This window comes from Anguilla rostrata, chromosome 8 (assembly GCF_018555375.3).
Source record: "Anguilla rostrata isolate EN2019 chromosome 8, ASM1855537v3, whole genome shotgun sequence".
Classification (NCBI taxonomy): Eukaryota; Metazoa; Chordata; class Actinopteri; order Anguilliformes; family Anguillidae; genus Anguilla; species Anguilla rostrata.
Window position 1 is genome coordinate 26,430,507 of NC_057940.1, and position 17,643 is coordinate 26,448,149.

The window sequence follows — 17,643 nt, forward strand, 5'->3', positions numbered from 1 at the left end:
GTAGGAAACGCAACACAAGAAGGCCCTGACTTTGGGGATCTGTGGCATAGTTCATGACTTATTTGCCTCCTACCTCACCACTTCCTAGCAATGCCTCCCCTCCCTTGACCTTTCAACTCACTCACCACCTACTTAACCCAGCTGTTGGTCCAGTTGCTGGTCATTTCCTGAAAGTCAGTCCTTGCACTTTAAAGACCCAGCTCTTGAGACTGCATCACAAGTCCCTACTGTGTAAAGATTAGCCGTGCTACAGGTTAGCCACGTAGTTGTATTTTTGTTTAGAATACCAATATTGTGTGGCAAACTTGTTGATCCTAAATGGGAGTTGTGTGACTGCATGTTGAGACCACACTTCTGTATTCCTGAGACTAAATCTGATATTCTCCACTTTAAGTTGCTTGGGATAAGCGCGTTAAGCGATGGCAATGTGGTGTGAAAACATGTAATAAGACGACACAGACTAAAAACATCCAAGCAAAGAAGAAAGGGTCACAAACCATTCTAATATGAAATGTGTAAGGACTTGCTAATTACATTGCAATATTTCATTGTTTGACTCTGGAATTTAGAATTTTACAATTTACATTAAAATACAAGTGTGAAAAATGAAATTGGAGAGAATTATACAGAATGAAGAGGGAGGGGTACAAGGGAGAAACACAAATAATCTCACTTTTCTTTTGAAACTGAAACCTAGGTGAACACAACAAAAATCCCCAGCCGTTATCTCACTGACGTTCTTATTCCAGGAAACAGCCTGCTTTATTGAGCGTGTACAAAACGGTCGAGGTTTGGGCAGAATTGAGACGAAAACTGATACTCATAACTGTAAAAATGTTCAAAACCGCCATCTTTCCCAGCTGTGTTCTCAGTAGTTTGAACCGATTTGGCATGTTTATATTTAGGGGGGGGGGCATTTTCAGACCGAACAGACGGCGGCAGAGGCAAAAACGTTTAGTCTTAAATATACAGTGTCGTCCGCGTTTCATTTAAAACCTACGTAAACCTAATGAAGCCTATGCAGTTTAATTATTTCTCCAAGTACAAATTAAACAGTTTAGTACTTTGACTACCTGGATGGCTTGCATCACTTGACCAAATACGGTTTTGAATAGCAGACTAGCATGGCAAAAGTCCACAGTTCCACTCCTGGAGGGCTGCGCATTCTAGTTCTCATTCAAAGCAATTATACAAACACCTGTAAACACAAATGCAAGTTCAGTTAACAGTACATCAGACCACAATAAAACATTTTCACCAACGATACATGCACAGCCTATAGCTGTAGCACATGACTTTATCATTTTTTACAGGTTGAGTAATTAATTTAGCAAATAACAATAAAAGCAGAATCTGTCAAGTCATCTTGAAACATACTGGCCCTCGCTGTGTAACCTGTGGTCTGCTTAGTAATAATATTCAGTTATTTCAATTCAGTCGTCAAAAACCAGAAGGCATACTGCCCCCCTGTGTCTCATGTAATTAATTGCAGCCATGACCTCAAAATAATTAGAAGCACAACTTAAAACGAGCAAAATTAAGTCATTCATTTCTTCGATGGTGGGAAAATGAGGTTGGAGAAAAAAAAAGTATGAAATACTTTCCACGATTTTAAATTCCTTTATTATTAATTAAAGTGACAAATGTCCCACAGAATGATTATTCTTTCACAATGATTTTTTCATACAAGTTTAAAAAAAAAAAAAACAAACAAAAAAACTAAACAAGACAAGGTCAGGTGAATGCAATTGGCAGAAAGACTGATTACAGGACTGTGGTTAGAACAAGTAAGTGAAAGCAAAGACATAATTTCACTCTGTGGCCCTTGCTTTACCACCATCGAATGACACTTCCGCGTCCGTAGGCTCACAACCGCAAAACCAGACAACCTGGAAATAAGGTTGCTAACAATAATTTGCAGTGAACCAAAAAGGGGAAGTTGAGGAAGTTTCCAAATTATGTGGGCATGCAAGCAGGTCCGTTTCTTCAGAAAAGAAACGGACGTATAACCAGTTAACTGTGTGCCATGCACCTTGCCCTTGGTTCTGCAGGTTTGTTCGAGTCTTATAACATTAAACGCTCATTCCCAACACTACAGTAAAGTTCTGTTCCAATATCTAATCCGACTGCAATGCAAACTGTGGTCTCCGATTCACACAAGCTATCTGTTTTAGCAATCTCAATTTATATAACAGCTTCAAAGAAAAACAAAACAAAAAACTGGAATTTAAAATCTCCTTAAAGAGTAAAAGGCAACACAAGGCTAGTAACTTCAATGCGTGACTGGTAAAGAAGGCCCACGCACCTTCCCTGCAATGTCAAATCATGGGTACCTTCTGTGAGCCTTAAAACATCCTTTTGCTAGGATGTCCGTGAGGATTTCAAACTGACCAAAACACAGGGGGAAAATAACGGAATTGGTAAAATAATGGAAATGGTTTTTTTTTTTTTTTTAGAGGAATGTGATTTGCAAGTGCACTCAATTTTTCACAGAGGACTCCTAAGCTAAAACATGCACATCGGCTCATAACCTTTGGGGAAACTTCTCAGTTTATAAAATATCTGGTGTCGTGGAAGAACTGGTCTAATGTAATCACAATAGTAATAATAACAATAATAATAAAATCATAAGACCCCTTTCAGTTCAGCTTTCTTTGATGTGGGTATGTTTAAATTTCCCATGGTCCCTAGACTAGTTCTCAATATAGCTGGCCCATATGGAGTTTTTCTAATGATACACCAATCGAATGTAGAAGCCGGTTTTTTTTTTTTGGTCCAATTGGTCCCCTGTGTAGCTAGCCGGAGTCCTAGTCAGGGCTGGGGGTGCAGCCCGGCTCTGATTTGCTGATCCAGTGAGTGGGCGGAGCCCAGGTTTAGATAACCTCCACGTAATTGGCTGGGAACATTCCGTAGCCCCCGTCGGGGCTGTAACCCCGCCACCAGCCCTCGTCGATCATCTCGATGCCCGTGATGATGTCGTCGGGATCGAAGGAGATCTCCGTGTCGTCGGCTGTGGAGGAAAAGGAAAGAGCGTAAAGGTAAATCATCGAATCCCATAGCAAGGGAAAAAATAAAACACCGCCGTCTGCATGGGAAACCGCCTAAAACTATTTGCTGTAATTGATGCTGGTGGACCAGAAGGGGGCAGTATTCTAAGCAAGCCTTAAGCAGTGCAGGAAAAATAAGGGACTTCAAAGCTGCTTTGCTGAACTATCAAGGGGCAGGGAATGGAAACCAGCGGGGGGGGGGGGGGGGGAAGACACAAGCAACACTTGAAATAGACCAGTGCATTACTGCAGTGACCTTAATCAGGGGTGAAACGCCTGGTTTGAAACACAGGAACTTTCTTCTCCTCTCTACTTCAAGTGTAATCTTCGGCAATGTGACAGAGAAGGCAGAACAACGGCGATGGCCCAAGTAAAAACCAAGGCAGACTGAACGCGCAGACACAATGACTAAAAAAAGCGTCTTAATGACAGGTCACGGAGAACAGGCGCTTTGACCGGGTAACAGGGATGAACGATTGAAAAAGCCGCGCTGTAAACCGTTTGCACGCATCGCGCGGCGTCAAACGCGGAAAAGGGCGACTCAGGATAGGCGTGTGGGGGACTCCGGTCGGTGGAGGGAGCGGGCCTCCATTACGGCTCAGACCCGGCGCTTACGCGAGTGGACGCCCACTCACCAGCCTGGTAGTCGTACAGGGCCCTGGCGCAGATGCCCCGGTTGGCGGTGCCATCCGCGGCGTTCTGCTCCTCCGCCTGAGGGACAGAAGGAGCCGGGTCAGAGAGCGCCGCCTTTTTTTACTCACCAAAGTAACTCGCCACACGCTGCTGTTCGGAATAGACCGTTTGAAGGAGGGAAAAGATCACAGGCGTCACCGAAGCAGGGATATTTTTGCAATTTTGCGGACAGATGGTCATTTAGAGCACACTAAAGGGGGTAAGCCAAGTTTCCATCCGAAACACCAGCTTCTAGGAAGAGTGAAATTTGTCAGAGCTGTTAAACAGATTTAGACTTTTCACCATTTACGCACATCTCAAGTCTGTCTGATCCTGGGGTCAGGATTCATTTACAAGGAAACAGGAGCACACATTACTACAATAACATTTCTCTACAATGATGATTATGATAAGTAAGCAGTCCACACTAGCTCGGTTCGGTTGATAATGGTCATCTTCCTTCTCCATAAGTGGCTATACTACTGGCCTTAAGTAAAAGGGCAATCATATCTGCCTCTCAGAGAACAGCACCATGCTGATCGCCATTCCTTCCCCCTCTCATACTAGGCAAGAGCAGATTACTATGCACATATTAATAAATATTTTAATTATGCCACATGAAAAGAATTACTGGTTGCGAAAAATATTACTTGCAAGATATCTGAAGACATATGTGAAGACCCCAAAACTGATGATAATGTACCAGTTACCTCACAGCAAATAAATGCCAGTGTCTCATCCCACAGTACACAGTATTAGTCTCTTTCTCTATCATCCTAACAGTGGGGACAGTGCTTTTATGTATACAGCCACCGGGGAATTGAAATTCCACACCATCAAACTCCATTGTCTGAAACGGATCAATCGCAGGGACTATACAATGAGATCAACACACCAAATGGTCAATACACCACAGCAAAATAATGAAATTCAGTAAGGCAGGTCACGCACCAGCGCAAACCCCCCAGAGAGCCCTTCCCATTGCATCTGGCCAGTTTAATTAGCGCGCAAACATCTGGATACGAGTCATTACCCTGGGGTAAGCGCTGCACGTACAGATATTTACATCACATTCCGGGACGTTCCATCATTACTTCAGCCCTGAAAGGACGAGCCGAAGACAGGCTCGTGAAAAAGCACGTGTCGACGTGCCGCTAAGGGCAGGCGCTCGGCGCAGCGCTGGTTCAGAGGGGGGGGCTGAGCTCACCGTGGAGGCCGGGGGCTCCGGCCCTACCTGGGGGGGCTCCTCGTAAATGCTGTCGGGCTCAGGGACGGCTTCGTAGAGCTCTTCGGCGGGGGCGGCGACCTGGTGGGAGTTATACTGCTTGCCCGCGGCCGGCTGCTCCTCCGGGACTGCCTGCACATCTGTGAGGCGAGAAAGCGCACCGTCACGCTCACTTCCACATGCTCGCCACCAGGTGGCAGCGGTAACAGCGCTCGCTACGCCCAAGTCCTGGAGAGTCACGGAGTCTGCGTTACAGTCGCTAAACACTAAACTGCGCAGTTACAGCAGCTGATTTCCGCAGATAACTTGCCTCACCGGGTCTCTTAAGTCTGGACTGACTGCTTCTTTTTGTGTGAAAACCAAAACTAGCAAACCCAGTGGCTCTCCATACATGTGGCTGTGACATGGGGGATGGACGGGACCAGCAGACTTTCGAGGTGCGGACGCGAACTTGCGTTTGAGGAATTGGACCCCACCTTCGTAATCCTCCTGGGGCGCTTCTTCCTGTTCCTCCCACTCAGACCTGGACTGCTCTTCGACAGTGGGCTCTGATCGTCACAAACACACACGTACACACACTGACACAATGTATGGCATGCAACAGACAACACAGACACACTGGCCCGGACTCAAACCGGACAGAGTCCATGGAGGCCAACTCCGGGGGGAAGACTTGCTCCTCACCTTGCCGAGATGACTCTCATACAAACCTATGGCGGGTTCTCAGAGGCCGGCCTGTTATTTGACATGGATCTCTTCCGTGTTTGGCTCTCATTGTTATCTCCATGTGGATGACTGTTTTAGCTGAATGGTGTCCTGTAGCATTGATGGAGTGACTCATGCCGGCATGGACACAGCCTGAGGCCCTGACACTCAACAGACTGCTGCACTGACAGAGTGGAGGATGAGGGTGAGGAAGACTCAGCTGGTTAGAACTAGTCTCAGTTCCAGCTGTAAGTCATAGTTATGGCAGATAGGCAGAGAGGCAGCTGTATGAAGCAGGTATGTTCAGACCATATGAAACAGAAGAACTAAAAGCGTAGTCACAAAGGGTTCCAGAGAGCGGGGGGATGTCATAAAATGGCCTTCAGGCTAACGTAATGCGCGTGTGCAGTGCTTACATGAATGTGCTTATAATAATCTCCGGTTATGGACACCACATTTCTGTCCGTTTAAAAGCAGGCTTCCCGGCCGCGTGGGAGCAGCGAGCGTGGAGCGGAGCCAAGCGGCCGACTCCACGTCACCCCTCCCTGCTCCGTTCCTGGCGGAGATTCACGATCGCCGCCACAGAGCAGCTGGACCGCGAAATTACCGCGGACGTCGTTTTCAAAGCGCGCGCAGGAGTTCAAAGACACCACGCAAACGTCTCTGGTGCGAATACAGAACGCTCGACGGGGAATATACTATGTGACGTGGTTGCTTATCCGTTTTTTACATTGTAAAGGAGATCAAGAATATAGACTTTAAAGCAAATCAACAAAATCTAAATTATATTTGTAGATGTATAATACTAGAATTCTGGTAGGGATAATACAACTATTAAAGCAGGGCAGGAGAAAAACAGAAACAACTTGTATAATTGGAAGCAAGAGTGACGATAATATCAATATTGTCACAATTGCTAGCGTACCACGAGATTCTGGCATCAAACAAGACTGTCTGCATACAGATGTCTCTTAGGAAAAGCATCCTTATATTTAATCCTGTCTTCTACATCTCAATGTCAGTAAGCCCGTTACATCACAGATCCAAACACTCTTCTTTAGCTATCCTGTTTAAAGGTGTACAGCCAACATAAATACACAGGGGCAATCGCATAACCTGTGCTCAACCTTATCTATGAAACTGGTTCAGCGGTTGGTTCCTTTCAGCATCACTAGAAACAAATTAATTCCCTTTGCTTAATGTGTTTGAGTCTTCCAATATTACAACAGAATCCGGCAGCAACAGAAGGTATTTATCCCTGCGTGGCAACAGCTTTAGACGCCAACAAAAAAATAATGCATAATCTACACTATACTCACGGTATCTTTCAAAACGTTGGGCATGTTTACATAAAGTGGGGATATTTCCAGTGGCTCACATTAAGAGTGTATATTCCTGACTCTCTGCTTATTGGCCAGGTCGTGCTCGTGACAGTTATTATAAATCCCCCTGCTACAGAAGCGGACTCCAGCCTCATCCTAGCCCAGGGCTGAAGGGGATAATCTTTCATATAATTATAAGCTGGCCCCGAGCCCAGACTATGTAATGGGGGGTTTCTTGCTGAGGACAGAGTATTTGCTGCATATGTGATGAGTTTTATTGAGGGGGGGGGGGGGGTGTGACTCAGACCTGCGGCGGGGACGGGCGAGGCAGGGGCGGCGGGTACGGGCGAGGCAGGGGCTGCGGGGACGGGCGAGGCGGGGGCGGCGGGGACGGGCGAGGCGGGCACAGGCGAGGCTTGGCGCAGGGGCGAGCTGGACCGCTCCGGCTCGCAGGGCTGCTTGGACAGAAAGGGGCTGTGCAGCCGCCCTGAGACAGACAGACAGACAGACAGACCCACAGACAGACAGACAGAGACAGACACCCACGCAGACACACAGAATGGAAGAGACAAGAGCAGCCAGGGGGACAGAGGGGTTACTCACAGAGCAAGAGACGGCGTAGGCCCCAGCGAGGCGGCATGGCAACGAGGCGGCACGGCGACGCGGCGGCGAATGAGACGGAAAGGTGAGGCGGGCTCCCTTCTCCCCAGACCGGCTGAGCGCCACCGCAATTAGTGCAGCGCAAGCAATGGGCTGGAAGAGCAGGAGTGTCCGCGTGCGTGTTCCCACACGCCACAGCATGCGTGTTCCCACACGCCACAGCGCGTTTCCACACGCCACAGCACGCGTGTTTCCGCACACGCACCTCATGCGTGCGCGTTTCCCCACACGCACCTCAGTGCACATTTGCACACACGCCAGAGCGCGTGTTTTCACACACACCATAGCGCACGTTTTCAGCGCGCTGCAGGTACCCAGAAGAGGGTGAGCTCCACTCCAATAATAACAGGGGGGAGCAGGCTGTGCAGGACAGCGGTTTCATTTGACTCTCTAGAAATATCTTCTTTTTATAACCACAAAAGGAAAAACACTGGAACTTTCCTTCTGCCTAAAGGCTTGATTCCTGCTGTAGTCACCCAACCCAACCCCCCCTCCCCCCCCTTCCCACCCCCCACTGAGGCAGAATTCCTGTGACCGGGAACTCAGACTGAAATGTGCTTTCTCCGTGGAAACGTATGGATTTGGAACATGCACGCCAAGTGGCTTTTTTATTCGCTTTCCTTTCCGGCTCTCACCTGGCTGGGGGCTGGGCGGGGCCTCTCTGTTGTCGGGGGCCACGCCCCTCTCCCTCTGCTTGAACATCTCCCTGGGGTTCATCGAGCGCTGGGAGATGACGGAGGCCGCCTCCTGGAAAGACAGAGGGTCAGTCCCTGCACACTGCCTTGTGTAGAGCGGAGAAACCTACTACGGCCCAGAGCCAGGGGACATGCAGCCTGCACAGAGCTCAATGACACTCCTGGAAGAAAAGAGGACAGAGGCTGCCCTGCTCTAATGGCAGAGGTCCAGAGCACACAGTCTCTCTCAGGAGAAAAAACCGCAAGCCTAGATTTCACAGAGAAGCCACGACGGGTCGAGCCAAAAGGGTTTGGCTGCAGACAGACGGCAGAGGTATGAAGAAGGAGAAGGACAGAGAGAGAGAAGGAGAGAGGGAGAGAGACAGAGTGAGAGAGAGAGAGCAGCCAGAGTGAACGGAGACCCAGCCTACGCGCTACAGAGAGGAGCGAGAGCAGTGTTCAGATTCTGAAGAGCGGAGCACAGGTCACTGCAAGGAAGAGCAGTGCGGCACCCCAGCCACTGAAGAGGAAGCAGGAGAGAGCAGTTAGCCGTTCTGAGGAGGAAAGGAAGAGAGGACGGCCGCCGGGTGGATGGACTCACTTGGGCTTTCTCCACCGATTCGCCGCGCTTGAACCCCTTCTTCTGCACGGCCTGGAAATCTTTCTCCTGCGCCTCCTGAGGAGAGCGCCACACACACACACACACGTACACACGTTCAACCAGACACCCCGCACACCACACACAAAACACAAGGGGGCGCCAACACACACTTGCCCTGCTCTCTCAAAATGACGGGTCTTCTGTGAAACTAGTGTGAAAATTCTGTGTGTCAGTGCATAATTTCACATTAAAAACACACAGAAAACGATTTGTCTGTTAGCACTAAAAGGAGAAAAGCTCTTTCTCCACTTGTACTGGATTAGCCCCTGAATGTGACACTGTACCAGCGTCATTCTCTGTGGTCCTTGGAGGATATTCGGTAAGAGACGGCTTGAAAGAGGCTTAAGCTCTAATCTCAGAGTAACTGAGTCGCAGAGCCGACCCCAACAGGGAGATGGGACCGAAGCCCTTTAAAAGCTCTGCAGGTAGGACAGGCTCACTCACCCACTGGTGCCTCTCCTGGTCTCTGTTTTCAGAGTCCTGCTTCTGCTGGAACTTCCTGTGAAAGACAGCCAGTAAAACAAATGAGTCAAGCCACTTATGCCAGCGATTCGACTAAACTTTTTTTTTTTTTTTTTTTTGCATTTACACTACGGATGCAGGAGTGTAAAAGAAACCTTAGGAACGGTTTTATCAGACCAAGGGACTGTTTGTAGAGCACCCCTCTAACCACACAACTCCTGTCGCTATAGTAGCTCCGAGCGGCTCACTTCTGCTGGTCGATCTGATTGGCTCTCTCCTTGTCCCTCTTGTCCCTCAGCGCCGCCTCCTTGGCCTCCCGGTCCTTGCGCTCGCGCTCCAGGTGCTGGCGCTCCTCCTCGGCCCTCCGCCTGTCCTCCTGCCTCCGCTTCTCCTCGTCTTTCTGAGGGAGAGAGGGAAGGTGAGGAAGAGAGCGGGACAGAGAGAGAGAGGAAGAGGATGGGGGGGGGGGGTTCAGTCACAGGAGCACGTCCCCCCCCCCCCCCCCAAAAGCTGGTGCTGGCTCACCTCAGCCTGTGCCCAGAACGTGTCCTTGTTGATCTTTTTGATTTCAGATATGGCGTTGGTCTTCTGATAGACAGAGCCCTGTGAAAGAAATGTCAAGTGAAATTAATTTGTGAAGCATATTTTCATTTATCATAAATGCAATACTACAGCACTGTATGTACAATGCAAGGGCCTGTTGAACTAATGCACATTCCATATAGGTATGATAACAGCCTTCCATATCTACAACAGAGGAGGACAGAGCACCAAGTTCTCCGCACAAATGGTTTAGGACGACTTGAAAAATACCTGCTTAACAGGCATGTTAACTTCGTAAACAAATGCAGTCCGGGGGAATGCACGCACATCCGAAATATTCCAACAGGTGCAGGATAAAAAAATATAGCGAGTAAGAAGACAGAGTATATCCGCACGCTGTTTTTTCTGCTCCCAAAGTGATTTAATAGTACAACGTTTTGACCTCAAAGGTTTTCATGAGGTACAACCAATGTACCTGACGAAGACCATTGAGGTTGCAATGTTGTACTATTAAATCACTTTGGGAGCAGAAATAACAGTGTGTGGATATACTCTGTCTTCTTACTAACTTCATAAACAAAAGCATGTTTGCTAGAGGAAGTGGACAGTACAGCCCTTTCGCCAGGCACAGGCGCGCCCAGAAACGCACAGAAACCCCCTGGGACTGCCCCGCTCCAAACAACACCCCCACGCCTGCGCCCCTCACTGCTCCGTAAACAGCCCTTAGAGCGCCGCTGGCAGCGACCGCGCTAGCATGTGCCCACAGCGCCCCTGCCAGCCATCACGGGACGTTCCGGAAAAGCCTCTGGATTACTGCAGTAAAGCCCCAGTGAAGCGCTGGCTCCGCCCCCCCCCCCCCGCACCGAAACAGGAAAACACAACTGCAACGCAGGGAAGGAGTCCACAGCTTTGGCTTCCTCGTGTGGCCCGTTTTTCCAGCAGACGTCCCTCGCACACGTTCTTTCTGTACACAGCGCGAGGGCCGACTAATTTTGCTTTGACCCACTGGATTAAAAAACATTTAAAGGGTAGATTAAGACACGCATTTTTCCAGTTGAAAACTACCTGCCCGCCTCCAATAACTGCTCTCGAACTATGCGGTTCTCCAGAGCGCAAGAGCAGTTTACTGTAACCGTGTCTCGTTTATGTCCTCCGTTTAAAAAAAATAAAATAAAAAAAAAACCCTGAAGGGATACTAAAGCGCTGTTCCTGCAAAGACGCGCACAAGAGAAAACAGATGTCAAATCACAGTAAACATGAAAGAACGGAAGACAGGAACAACATTGCAGGGATTTAAATATTTTAACGCGCCTGCAGGACTCGGGCTTTCCAGCGCAGCCTCGGCGCGCGAGGAGAGACGGGGGGCGGAGCCGCGGAACTCACCACGGGCCCCTGGGGGCCGGAGTCTCGGAAGCGGTTGGACTCTTTGTGGAAGCTGTAGTTGGCCCCGGAGGCCTTGGCCACCTTCTGCATGATGACCTCGGGCTCCGCGTCCTCCTCGGCGCGGGCGTTGATGGTCACGTGGGCCCCCTGGAAGGACACGCGGGCCGGCCGAAAATAAGTCAGGCGCTCCTAAAAAGGCGGGAACGCGGCGTGTCGCGGGAACGACAGGATATACAGCAGCAAACCAGCAGGCTTGTGCTGCGTAGCCTTAGCAGCTGTCTTGGTACGCATGTATTATTCAAGGAAAGAGACCCTGCGGAGCAGCCTCTGAACTGGACATACGGCATTACAGCTGAGAAAATATATATTTTTTTTAATTTTTAAAAAAGACCCCGGAAATTTGGTCAACCCTTCAGGTCATGAAATGGGACAGTATATTTTACCCGGGTTTACCATGAGGAACTGCAACATCAGCATGGCATTTAGTGATATTGGCTGTTCCACACAGTGCTGAAGCACCTTCAGTGAAAGGGAGTTTTATATGACCTGCTGCCTGTGGAGTGGTCTCCGGTTTCACATCCTGTGGTGGGTTTTACGCACACACAGACAGACACAGACACAGACACAGACACACAAAACCAGAAGTGCAAGAACCGACTGATCATGAAGAAGCAAACACCTGAGTGGGTCAGGGACAAATTGGAGTGCGACACAGTTACAGTGCTGGGACTAACAGCTCAACACGAGGACTGTACGAGCTCCACCCACCTTTAGAAAATTGGCCATGGAGCTGACGTGATTGGCACACAGGCCTTTCCTGGCATCTTTCACCCCTTCACCAGTCTGAAACAAAATTTCAGTCAGTTCCAACTCAATTGAACAAGGCGGATCATGGCTGCACACGTAGACTATAGATGATATGATACTGTAGCGCTCACCCAGTTTATGAGGACATATTTGGGCAGGCCGGAGTTGGGGTCCTGGACCCGGCAGAAGGCGTACATAACCTTCCCACTGTTCAGCTCCTCCACCAGCTCCTCCAGGCCCCCATCTGATAGACATTTGACACAGATGTCAACAGAATGCATGAGCGTCGAGAAACAGCCACAGAGCTTGTGCAAGCACAAATAGAGCAACAGAGCGTGCGCACGCACAGATAGAGCCACATGCATATGCATGCACGTATACAGCTACAGAGCGTGTGCATGCACAGATAGAGCCACGTGCATGCACAAATACAGCCATAGAGCATGAGCATGCACAGATACAGTGACAGAGCAAGCATGAGCATGCAGATACAGCCACAGAGCATGTGCATGCACAGATACAGCAACATAGCACCTTCATGCACAGATACAGCGCAGATGAGCACACACATACAGCACAGATCCTACAAACACATCAATACATATCAGATATATCAAGACACTTTTATACTCAACACAGATTTAGCACCAAGATTACTATAAATAGACAGAAAGGACAGCCGGCAACATAAATGCAATACAAACAGTGCAAACATCAAAATACCAGGAATAACATAAGAAATAAAATGATCATGAACCCACAACCTAAAACAGTTAAAGCTGTGGTGGTATGGAGATGCACTCAGGCAGCGTCACTCCAATCACAGGAGCCCAGAACGACTCACCTCCCTTCTCAGCCAATCGAATGTCATTGGTGTTTCCTTCATAGGTGAACAACGCCCTAGAGAGAAATTACGCAGGTTAATCAAGCCCGATAAGACATGCACACAAGACACATTCCAAGGGGACAAGAAAACTTGATTGCAGCAAAACCCTCCCCCATTTAAAAACCTAGAGAATAGCTTGATCCTGGTACTATTCCTATTATTTGAGAATGACATCACAGCAAGTTTTGCTAAAAGGAATTACTTGAGGAATGACTCATTTTTTGTCACTAAAGGAATGTCTGGGGAAAATAAATAGCTCTGAATACATGGAGCTACACATTCAGTGAAAACAGATGAGAGTGAACCCTTGGTGATCAATACTTCGCAAACACCACAGAACACTAAAGAACCGAGGCACTTGTGGGGCCCAGTACGGTGCCCAAGTATAACATTAACCCGTTTGGGTTTTTTTATTATTTATTTTTTAAAGAAGTGTCAGTTTCACAAAATGTTTGAGTTTCTTGCAGTACTCCTGCTTCTCAGTGCACTCTGATACGTGCACTGATCAAGCCACATCCACTTCCTCTAGCTCAAACTGAGCATGCGCAGACAAAACAGGTCACGGCCGCGGTGGAGACAGGCAGTGGAGAAAACCACACCGCTTCTATACATTGGTAAAACTACCAACAATAACCACGCTCCATCTATATTCAGAAACGGTTAATCAAAGCAGTACAATCCAGCATGCAAAAGTACAGGGGTATTAATGTCTCAATGTGTTTACATGTTCAGGCTGTGGGAGACACGTTGAACCACAAAGGCTAGCGATGACAAATACCCATCATCTCCACATAAAGCAGTTCATGTAGAACCATCAACCTTAAGCACCAGGTAAGAATACAAAATAAACGTTGTATCTTCATATTAAGAACGTTGTTCGTGTTAAAAAAACAGCATTATCTAAAGATCCTACCAAACAGACTAGCTTGCGTTAAATCTCTTGATGCTGAAGGCTTACTTTTTAACTTGCTGTCCATTTGTTCTACCAGCTTCAAATACAATCAAGCTTCACGGCCAGCCGAACACAGGGGTGCTACAATTCGGTTTCCACGGACACGCCTCAACGGCAGGTCAGAAACGTGATGAGCCACCAGCGTGTCTGCAGGAAATTAACTGACACTGAAGACGGCGCCAGGAAACACAGCTGCCTTGTGCCACCCCGAGGCCAGCGGCCTGGTGGAAGGCACGTTACGCAATGCAGCCACTGACACAGTAGCTCCTGCGAGAAAATAAACATTTCAACTTGTGTGCCGTACACCAGCTCAACCTAGGATAAACAACTCCTTGTGGCCTTTCTGAAAACAGAAAGTGTACATGGACGATTTTTTAAATCATAAAATAGTTAATCTTATACACTTTTCCAAATACATTGCTAGTTTTTTGCTAATTAAATATTATCCATGTGAACACAGTTAATAACAGTAAAACTATGGTTCAGTCAGCACTTGAGGAGCCCGTGAGACCTCAGGTGAAATACAAACTGCCGTATTGGGTTGCGATAGAGCCACACCCATTCAGCCAATGCAGGATAGGGAAACTACAATAATATCTCCAGCAGCCTGCTTTAACAGGTGTGCCAGGAATAATGACTGTTCTACTACTGAAGCTAGAGCTAGCAGGCAACAGACAGGCTACTTTCTCCATTATAGCTTGTGAATGCCTGGAGATAAGGTACTGTAAACAACATTCAATTCTTGCACATATTTTACATATTTTTGTCAATATTTTACATTCATTCAATGTAATAACCAATAGAAAATGGTTATAATTGCTGTGTAATACACATGTGGATTTGTTTCTATCCTTTTGGCTGTGATTTGGGTATTCAGACCAGCAAGTTCTCTCAGAGTAATAGGTAAACTTGTTCTGGTTGGGCCAGGCATTTGTAGTCTAGTAACCTCCGGTACAATGCCAGCCAGTATCATAACTCTGCTGGAACCTACGGCAGGTAGGCCAGGACAGAGCGCTATGCATACAGCTATGTTCTTTAACCTTTAAACAAAGGCCGTCTGCGTCGAAGTGGAAGCTTTGTGGACTTCCTCTTTGCAGAGCAGGTCCATATACGAAAGAACATTCTCCCTTTCGGTTAGAGGAATTAGCCTATGGTCTCTAAGAAAAGAAACCGAAGAACTCTCCGCAGGAGATTTCCGCAAAATAAGAGTGCATCTTAATTTAGCACGCTCAACACTAGATTAGAACACAAATTTAGCTTCCTTTCAGCTTGTAATCAGGCGTCAAACATCAAGCGCAGTCCTTTCCTGCTTGCCAACAAACGTCCCATCCGCCCTGCTGACATGGTTACGATCCGTGTGTGTGCGCTAGATACGCTCAGCTGAACTCGAGCGGGGAAGTGCGATGGCAAACCTCTCGATGCAGAACTGAGGTTAATTAATATAGGGCACCGTTAAGCACCGCCATCAACAGGTTTCACTGTGGAACTCGTCTACTGCTGCTGTGAAGTGGGGACTGTATCTATCTGAATAATGCCTCTGCTCATTTGGTCTTCTGTTCTACATATGTCAGCAGAAATGTTGCCTGTAACGTGCAGCTAGTTACTGTGTTGCGTACTTCGACGCGTAGGCTAAACAACCCAGTTTATAATTAAGGACTTAAACTGGCGGTGGAGAATTTGAAACACCAACAGTCATCTGCACGGTAGGGTGGACGTCCACTTCATTATCTGCTTGCTTTCGGCCTGACTCATACTCCTCCCTCTATCACTTCCCATAATGAGTCGGCATTGACAACAATTAAGCAAACGCTGAATATGCAGTCACCGTGTTATTTCAAGTTAAGCAAGGCATTATGGCTTCATTTTGCACCCAGTGTAGCAAACACTGAGCAATTAAGAAGCTCCATGCAGCATAATCTACAACTCGATGACTTGGGAGCGCTGTCACCCAACTGATAAACATCTACCCCGTCAAAAATAGACAAGTACAGACTCACACAGCAGCTGAAGGCTGTGTGCAGTGTACAATATGTACAGTCTGACAGAGAAATAATGAACAATGCTCAAACAAAGTAGCCATTGCTAGTAAGGAATCTATTGGCCAAATTGCTGTTCTTTGACAATTTCTTCAAAGGCTTCTCTACAGGAAGCCCATGAGTGTGCCCACTATAAATCATGTGTTTTATTATTATTTATATTAATGTTTTATTAAGGTCTGTTTTGCACTTCCCTGAAGCCTTGCATACATGTTTAGCGTAATAGTGCTTACAAAACTGGCCCGTGAGTATATACAGACCAGTTCCTCAGTGATACCTACTCCTCTGGAAGGATATCTTTGAATAACTTGATTTTAAGCACTACTCTATTAACTGACTATACTTCTTTATTGACACAATGAGGCAATCACTTTGGTAGTTGCATACACAGTAAACGACAGTACATGGTGCATTAGAAGACATTCCCGTTAATACGAGCATGTCAGAATTTTAGTAGGCTAATGTATCGGGCCAAATCGTTTTTGTTACAGCACGCAAGAGTTACGTGTTGTCCGTAGTGAGCTCTGACTAGGAAATGTTACAGTCCAGCAATGTCATTGTTCTACCCCCACCTGTAAGAAAACAATTTTAACATGATGTCCTTCTTTTGGGAGTGGCCAGAAGGCAACAAGCGTGGTAAACCAGATAAAGAAGCACGATTTCCCGAATCATTAACAATAAAGTAAGGTTAATAAGGGTTTATCTCCCTGCGCCAGAAAACGAATAAGTAGTAAAGGGGTGCATTTAAATGAAATAAGTAGCTACTGTGAATTCAACAACACGGGGTTGCGAACAAACTAATCTTAACCGAGGAGGAAGTCATTTTAGACACAGGGCCAAGGAGAAAAGTCTAACATTCCAGCGTAACCTCAAAGAGAAACCAGTGTGTGCAACAACGACATTAGCTTGTTGGGCAACTCGCTAGCTAATAATGGCTGTCCAGCTAGCAAACCATTATAACTGAGATGAGATAATTCGCAGTCTACTAGCAACCTAACTATTTACCCTTTTAAACTGACATGCAAAACCAAATGTGGCTAACAAACAAACTGCGCCAAGACAAATCAGAAGCTAAAATAGTCTCCTCGTCAGCGTAGATTATTTGCCAACCAGGAAATCAGTGTAACGCGTTCGCCAGCTGTAGATGTACATATGCTAATGTAAGATTAGCAAGCACCAACCTAACGATATGTTAGATTTCAGCAACGAATGCCTGCAAGTTACTGATGACAAAGACAAAATAACAGGCTGACGTGAATCGGATAACGCAGCAAATCATTTCGCCCCTTACCAGTTGGTATTGGATTTTTCGTCCACCACCTCCTTGTAAGCAGCAGTTAGTGCTGGGCCGTTTTTGCTTAGGTTCACAGCCATGGTTCCACCACCCTAACCACCGTGTTTCGCCTGAGAGCTCCCGCACCGTAGCTAACGTACAATTCAGAAAAACCGGAGGCGGCTGAATGAACACTGCCGCTGACAGGGACCTCAGTTATGCACACACAGGAAGCGAGCCTCACCACACGTACTTCTCGCTCTCCCCGCTGCGAGCGCTACAAAGAGCCCAAATTTCATAGAATAGACGCCCTCTGCCGGATGGAGGGGAAAATC

At 47.3% G+C, this 17,643-nt stretch overlaps 1 protein-coding gene and 1 long non-coding RNA gene across 5 annotated transcripts; one reads left to right on the forward strand and one right to left on the reverse strand.

Annotated features, from left to right (window-relative positions):
• Positions 1 to 1,600: 1,600 nt before the first annotated feature.
• dbnlb (drebrin-like b) lies at positions 1,601 to 17,573 on the reverse strand. 4 transcript variants are annotated; one of them, XM_064347409.1, is made up of 15 exons: positions 17,327 to 17,573; positions 13,006 to 13,061; positions 12,293 to 12,405; positions 12,123 to 12,197; positions 11,355 to 11,501; positions 9,954 to 10,031; positions 9,677 to 9,828; positions 9,411 to 9,465; positions 8,907 to 8,981; positions 8,267 to 8,378; positions 7,279 to 7,458; positions 5,421 to 5,492; positions 4,954 to 5,084; positions 3,683 to 3,758; positions 1,601 to 3,010 (listed from the first exon to the last, which is right to left on the reverse strand). In XM_064347409.1, the coding sequence occupies exons 1-15, from the start codon at positions 17,407 to 17,409 to the stop codon at positions 2,874 to 2,876; spliced, it is 1,542 nt and encodes a 513-aa protein (XP_064203479.1). In that variant the 5' UTR covers positions 17,410 to 17,573; the 3' UTR covers positions 1,601 to 2,873. The 4 variants fall into 4 exon arrangements, with proteins under 4 accessions (XP_064203479.1, XP_064203478.1, XP_064203481.1 ...); XM_064347408.1 differs by having other exon boundaries at positions 4,927 to 5,084; positions 17,327 to 17,572; XM_064347411.1 differs by lacking the exon at positions 7,279 to 7,458 and having other exon boundaries at positions 4,927 to 5,084; positions 17,327 to 17,570.
• On the forward strand, positions 13,595 to 14,940 carry LOC135261278 (uncharacterized). The gene is made up of 3 exons (XR_010331862.1): positions 13,595 to 13,661; positions 13,780 to 13,878; positions 14,037 to 14,940. It is a non-coding gene; the product is annotated as an uncharacterized LOC135261278 (long non-coding RNA).
• Positions 17,574 to 17,643: the final 70 nt, after the last annotated feature.